General features: G+C 66.6%; 5 protein-coding genes across 5 annotated transcripts; 4 read left to right on the forward strand and 1 right to left on the reverse strand.

The window, feature by feature from the left end:
* Positions 1-95: 95 nt before the first annotated feature.
* Positions 96-3334, forward strand: MICPUCDRAFT_40759 (uncharacterized protein; the record flags this gene model as incomplete). The annotated part of the gene is made up of 2 exons (XM_003060190.1): positions 96-737; positions 935-3334. The coding sequence occupies 2 exons, from the start codon at positions 96-98 to the stop codon at positions 3332-3334; spliced, it is 3042 nt and encodes a 1013-aa protein (XP_003060236.1).
* Positions 3335-3518: 184 nt separating this feature from the next.
* Positions 3519-3719, forward strand: MICPUCDRAFT_59810 (uncharacterized protein; the record flags this gene model as incomplete). The annotated part of the gene is made up of 1 exon (XM_003060191.1): positions 3519-3719. The coding sequence occupies one exon, from the start codon at positions 3519-3521 to the stop codon at positions 3717-3719; it is 201 nt and encodes a 66-aa protein (XP_003060237.1).
* A 336-nt stretch (positions 3720-4055) lies between these two features.
* Positions 4056-5237, reverse strand: MICPUCDRAFT_59811 (uncharacterized protein; the record flags this gene model as incomplete). The annotated part of the gene is made up of 1 exon (XM_003060485.1): positions 4056-5237. One exon carries the CDS (start codon positions 5235-5237, stop codon positions 4056-4058), a length of 1182 nt encoding a protein of 393 aa, XP_003060531.1.
* A 155-nt stretch (positions 5238-5392) lies between these two features.
* MICPUCDRAFT_34426 (ligase) lies at positions 5393-7837 on the forward strand (the record flags this gene model as incomplete). The annotated part of the gene is made up of 5 exons (XM_003060192.1): positions 5393-6055; positions 6101-6603; positions 6788-7010; positions 7188-7593; positions 7815-7837. Coding segments are annotated over exons 1-5 (1803 nt in total), but the record flags the coding sequence as incomplete, so codon positions are not given.
* Positions 7838-8358: 521 nt separating this feature from the next.
* MICPUCDRAFT_68838 (uncharacterized protein) lies at positions 8359-9072 on the forward strand. Its single transcript, XM_003060193.1, has one exon. The coding sequence runs from the start codon at positions 8472-8474 to the stop codon at positions 9030-9032; it is 561 nt and encodes a 186-aa protein (XP_003060239.1). The 5' UTR covers positions 8359-8471; the 3' UTR covers positions 9033-9072.
* The last annotated feature ends 1345 nt before the right edge of the window (positions 9073-10417 follow it).

A 10417-nucleotide genomic window follows, 5' to 3' on the forward strand; every position in this document is an offset into this window, starting at 1 on the left:
TCGCGTCGCGGCGTCTCCGCGGCCTCGACGACGACGCCGCCGTCGCCGCCGTCGCGCGCGCGTCCGAAGCCGACGCGACGAGCGCCCTGCGGGAGATGACGAACAAGGGCGCGCGGAACGTTTCGCGCGCGGAACGCGACGCGCTCGAGGCGTCCAAGGCGGCCGCGGCCGCCGCCGCGGCCGCGGCGGCGTCCGCCACCGCGCTCGAGGACGCCATCGCGAACGAGGACGCCGCCGCGACGTCGACGTCGAAGAAATCGGCGTTCACGATCATGCCGGCGACGCGCGCCAGGACGCTGCGCGACGCGCTCCGAGCGCGCCTCCCTCCGTACATGATCCCCGCGGCGGTGGTCCAGATCGCGTCCGCCGCCGACGTCCCGACCACCGCGAACGGTAAGGTCGACCGCGCGGCGTTGCCGTCGCCCGCGTCGTTGCGAGGAGCGAACGGTCGACAACAAACGGACGACGCTTACGTCGCGCCCGACGGCCGTACCGAAGAGATCGTCGCGTCGCTGTTCGAGACGACGTTACCCGGGGACGTCGTCGTCGGCGCGGCGGATGACTTCTTCGAGCTCGGCGGGCACTCGCTCCTCGCGATGCAGTTCATCGGGCGCCTGCAGGCTGCGCTCGGCGTGCGAGTGACGGTGCAGACGTTGCACGAGCACTCCACGCCGAGGGACATCGCGCGGTTCGTCGACGGCGGCGGCGGCGGCGACGCGTCGGGGAATAAGGCTAAGGTGCGTTCTCCTTACACTGGTCCCCATACGACCCCGTCCGCGTGGTGAACGCCGTTCCTTAAGGAGTTTGCCCGGCGTCTCTCTCCGCCCAGGGTCCCTCGCTTTCAATCCCGACACACCTCGACGCCTTTCAACTCCGCTTTTGACGCCTTTCAACTCCACCCCGACGTCGCTTTGTACGGAACGACCCTCAGAAGCTGAAGAAGGGCGAGACCCCGCTGCCGATGGCGTCGAACGACGTCGTGACCGTCGTCGACCCGGAGTCGCTCCCGCGCGGCGAGATCACGCGCGTGGACGAGATCTTCTTCGAGACGCGCGACGGGTGCCGCCTCAGCGCGCGCCTGTGGCTCCCCGACGGCGTGTCTCCCGACGACGCGTCGTCGCGGAGAGCGCCGGCGGTGATTGAAATTTTACCCTACGGCGTCCACCACGGCACGATCGACACGGACGAGGCGACGTGGCCGTACCTCGCCGGGAACGGCATCGCGTGCGTGCGCGTCGACGCGCGCGGCAGCGGCAACTCGCGCGGCGTCCTCGACGACGAGTACTCGCCGACGCAGCAGCGAGACGCGTGCGACGCCGTCGAGTGGGTCGCGTCCAGGAGTTGGTGCACCGGCGCGGTGGGGCTCATGGGCTGCTCTTGGGGCGGATTCGTCGCGCTGCAAGTCGCGGCGCTGCGCGGGAAGACGAAGCGTCGCGAGGCGCCGAGCCTGCGGGCGGTGTGCGCGGTGTGCGCGACGGACGAGCGCGCGTCCGACGACATGCACTGGATGGGCGGGTCTTTGCTCGGGGAGAATTTGGCGTGGGGCGCGTGGTTGCTGGACGCGTGCGCGGCGCCGCCCGTGCCGGTGTCGGACGAGAGAGGCATCGCGTCGGACAAAAACACGTGTACACGCGTGTTGTCCGACAAAAATAACGACGATGACGCAACCGACCGCGAAGAAGAAGACCACCAGTCCGCGTGGGAGTCGCGCTGGGTCGACAGGCTCGACGCGCTCAAGCCCATGCACGGCGAGTGGGCGTCGATTCACCCGAGCACGGACGCGGGCGACGCGTACTGGAGCACCGGCTCCGTCGGCGGCGCCAACACGCGCGACATCGACGTCCCCGTGCTGTCCGTCGGGTGCCTCAACGGCGGCGGGTACGCGAACGCCACGCCGCGCGTCGCGAGAGCGCTCGGGCGCGAGAAGGTGACCGCGATCATGGGGTCGTGGACGCACAACTACCCGCACCTGTCGCGGTCGGGCCCCGCGTTTGGCTTCCTCGCCGAGACGCTCGCGTTTTGGCGCCGGAACCTCGGAGGCGCGCAACACGACGACGGCTGGCTCCCCGGTGACGACGGCGAGGGCGGCGGCGACGCGCTCGACGAGATGAACGACGCGATCCCGGGCGTGAGGATCCACGTCCAGCGCCCGCCGCTGGTCGGCGGGCCGGTCACCGCGCCGACGCGCGCGGAGGGGTACTGGATCGCGGAGGCGTCGCAGCGCGACCTCGACGCCGCCGCCGCCGACGGCGCGATCGAGGCGTCGTTCACCGCGGAGAAGACGCTCGCGCTCGTCGCGAAACCGGAAGACGGTCGGTTTAAAGCGAGGTTGACCGACTCCCCGAGCGACCCCGTCGGCGCCGCGTCCGGGCGCTGGTTCACGTTCGGCGACGGCGACGACCTCCCCGGCGACCAAACCCCGGACGACGAAAAGTCGCTCTGTTTCGACGGCGACCCGGTCGTCGCGGAGACCGCGCTCGTGGGCACCCCGCGCGTGCGCGTGACGTGCGTCCGCGTCGTCGAAGACGACGACGGAGGAGACGACGCCGACGCCGCCGCCGCGCCGCCGCCGCCGCCGCCCAGCGGCGTCGTCGTCGCGCGTCTCTGCGCGGTGTCCCCCGACGACGGCTCCTCGCATCGGATCTCCTACGGCGTCGTCAACGTCGCCGCGGCGCACGGTCGGTCGGTGGTCAAAACCGCCGCCGGCGGCGCGTTCACCGTCGACGTCGAGTGCGCGTACTGCGCGTTCTCGCTCCCCGTCGGGTGGAAGCTCAGGGTGGCCGTATCTCAGACGTACTGGCCCGTCGTCGCCGCGTCGCCGAACGGGTTTCATCCCGTCGCCGTCCTCGGCGGCGGCGTCGTCGTCCCGGCGCTGTCGCAAGCGCACGTCGAGGAAATGTACGGCGACGGCGCGAAGTACGAGGCGCTGCTTCGCGCGTCGATCCCCGAGCTCGAGGTTCTCGTCGCGCCGCGCGCGACGCGGCGTCTGAGCAGCGGGAACGTTCGGAACTCTTACGACGGCGAGCACGCGGTGGCGGTGCGCCGCGTCGACTCGGGCGCGATGATGATCAACCCCACAAACAGCGCGCCGTCGCGGACGTCCTCCCCGAAGCCGTTCGTGGTGCAGGAGACGTCCAGCGACGTCAGCGCGAAGAAGAGCGTCCTCGCCGACGGCGTCGGCACGCAGCGCGTCGAACGCCGCCGCGTCATTCGCGGGTTGGACGTCGGCGGCGGCGGCGGCGGATTCGATTCGTCGGCGCCGAATTCTCCCAAGGTGCGTTCTATACACTGGTTCCCATACGACCGCGTTCGCGTGGTGGACGCCGTTTCTTAAGGACTTTGCCCGGCGCATCTCTCCGCCTACCCCTCGCTTTCAATACCCGCCCTCGACGCCTTTCAACGCCAACTGACGCCTTTCAACTCCACCCCGACATTCGCTCGTATGGAACGGCCCCAAGCGCGTCCCGACGCCGTCGCTCGTCGACGCGGAGATCGCGGTCACCGCGGACATGACCGTCATGGACGGCGTGTACCGGTTCGACACGGAGCTCGAGGCGTTCGTCGTCGACGGCGGCGAGGGCGGCGAGAGCGACGGCGACGACCCGAGAGCGGCGTCGCGTCGGTCCGTGTTCAAGAAGCGTTGGATCGAGACGATGCCCGCGGTCGGGTTCGATCCGGCGACGGGGGGCGCCAACGGGATCAACAACTCCGCGGCGTGATGCGGACGCGATGCGATCGCGTCCGTCGCCGCGAGTGCTGTTTTTTTTTCTATCACCACGGGTACCGCTACCAGTGCTACCCCGGGGGGTGTTCGAGCGACACCCCCCTCACCGTCGAAGGGCGGCGGCAAAATCAGCCGCCGCGCGCGACTAGTTTTCTCTGTTTTTTTAATGTATTACCGCGGGGCGGAGCCAGCAAAAATGCGGGCACCCCGGCACATCGTAACAATCGCACGAGTTTAATATACACTTAAGCGTACATCACGAGGTTCGATCGTTCGTTCGTTCGATCGATCGATCGTTCGTTCGTTACAAGCGCGTCTCGTCGTAGCTAGGTCAGGCAGACTCTTCTTTCTCCTTCGCGACTTTTTCGCGGAGCTCCGCGAAAGATCCAGGAGGAAACATGTGCACGACGCGCGAGCACGTCTCTTTGTGCGGCGGATCCCCGCGGTTCCAGTCGCGCTGCTGGCACCGCTTGTCGCAGTCCCGCACGCCGCGGCACAGCTTGCATCCCCAACGAGCGTCGGTCTTGCCGCAGGTGACGCAAGAGCGAAGCTTGACGAGCTCCTTGGCGACGGCGGCGGTGACCCCGTCGCGAATTTCTGCGACTTTGAACACCTCCTTCGCCATCCGAAGATTCTTCTCGAGTCCACACCTCCCGTGGAGGAAGCAGAGTCCGATGTGCTGGTAGAGACCATAAGCTTCGTGATCGGCTGGAATTTCGGTAACGAAGAGCTCCACGGCGTCATCGCTCAGTTTTAACCCGCCAAGTTCTGAGATGGAAAGGAGACAATCTCTTTTTTCCTCTCGAATTTCATTGAGAGTGTTCATGGCTTCCGCGTCCGTCTCATCCCTTGCCACGGCATCCGCCCAATCCTTCTCCCAGTGCGTATACGACATCGGTATGTCCTCCAATGCCTCCTTCGCAACTTCGTGCCCGTGCGCCGCAGCTCTCTCCCACCACTCCCGCGCCTTCGCTTCGTCTCGCTCCACGCCTTGGCCAGCGAAGTACAACGTCCCGATGTGATGCTCTGCTTGCGCGTCTCCTTGAGCCGCGGCTTTTTCGTACCACTTCATGGCACCTTCATAATCGTTCCGCTCCCTGTCGAGAAGGTACCCGTAGTTGTGTTGAGCATGAACATCCCCCTTCAACGCGGCCCTGTGATAAAACTCCGCCGCCTTCGATAAGTCTCGCTCGACGCCGAGGCCTAGGTCGTAGAGCAGCCCGAGGTTGTACTCAGCGAGGGTGGCGCCCTGCGCCGCGGCTCTCTCGTACCATTCCCGCGCGCGTTCGTAATCACCTGCCTCCTCACACACGTAGCCGAAGACGCACTGCGCGCCAGCGCACCCCAGCTCCGCGCGCCTCTCGACCCAGTGACGTGCGAGCTCGTGGTTTTCCTCCACGCCGCCGGTCCCGTTGAGGTAGTGCACGTAAAGATCCCACGCCGCATCTCCAGACCCGGCGTTCGCCTTCTTCACGAGGTCGCGGATCTTCCGCGGGAGCTTGATCTTCGGCATCGCGTCGCGTCCGCGCGTCGTGCGGCGGCGGGGGCGGGAAAGTGCTGCGTCGTCGTGCGTCGTGGCTTTTTGGCAGCGAAACAAATCTTTTTCTCGTCCAGTCGTTGGAGAACCACGAAGCGACGCCTGTCGACTCGGCACGCCCAGACCGCACGCGCGCGCCGCGCGTGATGGCGTCGTCCGGGGAGTCGTCCTCGGACGCGCCCTCCTCCTCCTCCGACGATGACGACGACGACGACGCGCGAGTCAGCGCGCCGCCCGTCGCGTCGTCGTCGTCGTCGTCGTCGCGCGTCGTCGCGGCGTCGCGCGCGTCGTCGTCGTCGTCGACGAAACCTTCACGTCAACATCAGCCTCGCGCGTCGCGCCCGTCGTCGCGCGCGAAGCGCAAGAGCAAACCCGCCCCGATCGCGGTGTGCCTCACGAACTGCAAGTACGAGCTCCTGCGCTGCGTCCAGAAGAAGCTCGGGTGGATCGAAGTAGGGTCCGACGCGGAGGACTGGCAGCTCTACTGGACCGACACCTCGGTCTCCATCGAGCGCGTGATGCGATTAAAAGCGACGCAGAAGATCAACCACTTCACCGGGATGCTCGAGATCTGCCGCAAGAAACAGCTCGCGAAGAACCTCGCGCGGATGTCCGCGCTGTTCCCGTCCGAGTTCAAGTTCGCGCCGAAGACGTGGACGCTGCCGCTCGAGCTCGAGTCGTTCCTCGATCAGTTCCCTCGGAAGGCGTCCAAGCCGGGTAAGAGAACGTTCATCTTGAAGCCGGACGCGGGGTGCCAGGGCAAGGGCATCGCGCTCGCGCAGTCGCAAGACCACGTCCTCAAAGCCCTGGAGAACATCAACGTCGACGTCGAGGGCGAGAGCAAAGGGTCCAACGCCGTCGTCGCGCAGAGGTACCTGTCGAAGCCGTTTCTCATCGACGGGTACAAGTTCGACCTGCGCGTCTACGCGCTGGTGATCTGCGCGGATCCGCTCAGGGTGTTCGTTTTCAACGACGGCCTCGCGCGGTTCTGCACGGAGAAGTACGAGCCCCCGGGGAAGGGGAACTTGAAGGACACGTGCATGCACCTGACGAACTACGCGGTGAACAAACACAACGAGAACTTCGTGTTCAACGACGACGCGGGCGCGAACGGAGCGGGGAGCAAATGGAGCGTGCAGGGGTTGAAAGACTGGATGGAGGACAACGGGCACGACTTCGTCGGCGCGTGGGAGGGGATCGTGGACTTGATCGTGAAGACGATCGTCAGCGTGCAGCCGGTGCTCGCGCACAACTACCACAGCGTCTTGCCCCCGGAGACGAACGACGGGTACTCGTGCTTTGAAATTCTCGGCGTGGACGTCATGCTCGACGAAAACTTGAGGTAAGTTCTATACACTGGTTCCCATACGGCCGCGATCGCGTGGTGAACGCCGTTTCTTAAGGACTTTGCCCGGCGCATCTCTCCGCCCATACCTCGGTTTCAATCCCCGCCCTCGACGCATTTCAACTCCAACTGACGCCTTTCAACTCCACCCCGACGTTCGCTCGTATGGAACGACCCTGAGACCGTGGCTGATCGAGGTGAACCACTCGCCGTCGTTCGGGGTGGACACGCCGCTGGACCTCGCGATCAAGGGCGACCTCATCTCCGACGCGATCGAGCTCGTGCGCATCGACCCGAAGCTCGTGCGGAGGGTCGAGGCGGAGCGAAAGCTCGCGTCGCAGTCGCGGTTGATGGCGCATAAAAAACGCGGCGCTGAATCCGTGACGCGCGGCGACCGCGACCGCGTGCGTTCTGTCTCACACTGGTCCCCATACGACCGCGTTCGCGTGGTGAACGCCGTTCCTTAAGGACTTTTCCCGGCGTCTCTCTCCGCCCAGCCCTCGCGTTCAATACCCGCCCTCGACGCCTTTCAACTCCGCTTCTGACGCCTTTCAACTCCACCCCGACGTTCGCTCGTATAGAAGGGCGTCGGCGAGGGAGACGCGACGACAGTCGCTGCCAAACCGACCGCGCCGCGCAAGCTCGGCGAGGGCGTCGAGGAGCGCCGAGCCGCGGCGATCGAGGAGCGAATAAAGTGGGAGAAAAACCACAGCGGCTCGTTCGAGCTCGCGTACCCGTCGCCGTGCGAGCGGAAACAGGCGCTGTACGAGAAGCTCCTCGTCGGCGCCAAGGAGAGCTTCGAGAACCACGGGCAGGTGGCGCGCGTGCGAGACGTCATGGAGAAGGCCAAGTACACCGCGCTGCGACGCGCGACGGAGGAGGAGGTGCGACAGAACGCGATCAAGAACGGGATCAAGATTCCCGCGGGGATGGAGCTGAAGAAGGTGGTGGAGGCGGTGATGAAGGCGCGCGCGGACGGCGGCTCGGGTGCGTTCTATCTCACACTGGTCCCCGTACGACCGACCGCGTTGGCGCGGTGCACGCCGTTTCTCGAGGACTTTACTTTCTCTCCCGGCGTCTCTCTCCGCCCACCCCACGGTTTCGTCGATCCCCGACACACCTCGACGCCTTTCAACTCCGACTGACGCGCCTGTCTTTCAACTCCACCCCGACGTCGCTTATTCGTACGGAATCGCCGCTTCCCCCAGAGACGTTGCTCACCGCCCCGAAGACGTGGAGCCTGGGCGACTGCCCCGTGCCGATGCTGCAGATGTACGCGGGCGTGCCGGACGCGAAGAAGAGCGAGAAGGAGCGCGCGTCGCGGGCGAGGAAAGAAGCGCGGAAGAAGCACGCGGCGGCGGTGGTGAGACCGCTTCCCATACGACCCCGTTCGCGTGGTGCACGCCGTTCCTTAAGGACTTTTCCCGTCGTCACTCTTCACCCGCGCTTCCCTTTCAACGTTTGACCGGTAAGACGTTCGACTGACCGATCGCTTCACCCACGCAGGCGGCGAGCAAGAAGAAAGCCGCGGAGGAAGCCGCGGCGGCGGCGGCGGCGATGATGGGCGATGATGGGCGATGCAGCGGCAGCGGCGGGAGCTCGCCAAACTCCAGAGAGGGCGAGGTCACCGCGGCGTTGGAGTACGACTCGCCGTTCAAGCGCGCGACGATCCAGGCGATTCCGTTCTATACACTGGTTCCCATACGACCCCGTTCGCGTGGTGAACGCCATTCCTTAAGGACTTTCGCCGTCGTCTCTCTCCGCCCACCCCTCCCTTTCAATACCCGCCCTCGGCGCCTTTCAACGCCAACTGACGCCTTTCAACTCCACCCCGACGTTCGCTTCAGGCGATTCTCCGACGGCGGATGGAAGAAGCCGAGGCGGCGGCGGCGGCCGGCGGCGGCGCGGCGATGCGAAGCGTGCCGTTGCCCGAACGCTTCGACAGCACGAACGGCGGGTGGGGCCTCGGCGGGACGGGGATACGCCCCGCCGCGAAAGCGCCGAGCAAGAGCAGGCGCGCGATGTCGATGACGTCGTCGTCTCTGAACAACCCGTACGCGCCGAGCGACGGCGGCGCGGTGCGCGGCGGCGGCGAGTTTAGCAACCAGAGTAATTACTTCGCGGGCACGTTGCGCTCGGGAGACGTGCGGAGCAGCTCCGGCGCGATGATCCCGGGGCGGAGAGGGACGACGTCGAGCCAGAAGTCGCTCGCGTCGTCCACGGTCGGCGCGAAGGCGCCGGCGGCGGCTTCGAATTCGAATTCGAAGGGGATTTTCCGCGCGGTGGAAGAGGTCAAGGTGACGAAAGGCGTCGGGAGCGCGGACCCGGCGTTCTTGAAGCGCGTGAACTCGATGTCGCTGACGTCGTCGCCCAGGAGCGGCGCGTCCGTGCGGGCGATCAACCCGGCGACGCGCGAGCGGAAGTAGTCCATCAGATTATTTATAAACACACTTTACGTTCTCGTTCTTCTTCATCGTCGTGTCCTTCGGCGCTCTCGTCCCTAGGGTATCTGCGTCTTGCACGCGCGAACGCGCTCACGCGTCCCGCCCGATGTCTTTATACCTCCCCTCCACCGCGTTCAACGCGTCGAGCAGCACGTTCACGTCGTCGCTCGGTCGCTTCAGGTCGAAAAACCCGTACCCGCACTCTCGCTTATCGACCTCGTAGGATATGCGATCCGCGAGGCGTCTGAGCTCCGTCGCGAGCTTCGCCGCGATGGACTCTTTCGTCGTCGTCGTCGTCGTCGTCGTCTCGTCCGGTCGAATCGGAGGTTGCTGTTGCTGTTGTTCCGGGAGGAGCTTCGGGAGCTTCAGCGCGCCGTTCGGCGGCGTCGCGCCCGTGGACGCGGACCCCCCGCCGCCGCCGCCGCCGCCGCCGCCGCCGCCGCCCGCCGCCGCCGCCGCCGCCGCCGCCTTCCTCTTCCGGCTCTCCAGCTTCTTGAAATCCTTCTCCGCCTGCTTCGCGCCGTGCACCGCAGCCTTCAGCAGCAAATCCTCCCCGCCGTCCACGTCCACGTCGCACCCGCTCCCGCGTATCATGTGCCACGCGAGGCACCGCATCGCGTTCCCGTGCCCTTTCCTCGCGGCGGACGCGAACCCCGCCGTCGCCGCCGCCGCGTCGACGGCCACGCCGAGCCCGCGCGCGTTGGCGTCCGCCATCTCGTACTCCGCCTCGGGCAGCCCTTGCCGCGCGGCGAGGTCGATGAGCGCGTACCCGCGCGAATACTCGCCCTCGCGGCGGCGACGCGTCCCCAACGCGTACTGCGCCTTCGACAAGCCCGCGTCGGCGGCGGTCTCGAGCCATCGCGCCGCCTTCGCGTCGTCGGCGTCGCAGCCGAGCCCGCGCTCGTAGCACGTCGCCAAGTTGTACGCCGCGTCCGCCTCGCCCTCGATCGCCGCCTTCTCGAACCACGCGAACGCGTCGGCGTACTCCTCCGCGTTGAAGAGGTACGCGCCGAGGTGCGCGGCGGCGCCCGGGTGGCCCTTCGCGGCGGCTTTGCGGAACCAGCCTGGAGGTCGTTCCATACAAAGCGATGTCGGGGTGGAGTTCATAGGCGTCAGGTGGAGTTGAAAGGCGTCGAGGGCGGGGATCGAACGCAAGGGATGGGCGGAGAGATGCGCCGGGCAAAGTCCTTAAGGATCGGCGTTCACCACGCGAACGCGGTCGTATGGGGACCAGTGTATAGAACGCGCCGGCGGCGGCGGGGAGGTTCTTCGCGACGCCGCGCGCCTCCGCGTAGCAGTTCCCGAGGTTGTTCTCCGCGTTCCTCTCCCCCTGCGATGCGGCTCGGCGGTAGTGCTCGAACGCGCGC

The sequence above is a fragment of the Micromonas pusilla genome, assembly GCF_000151265.4.
Source record: "Micromonas pusilla CCMP1545 genomic scaffold MICPUCscaffold_8, whole genome shotgun sequence".
NCBI lineage: Eukaryota > Viridiplantae > Chlorophyta > Mamiellophyceae > Mamiellales > Mamiellaceae > Micromonas > Micromonas pusilla.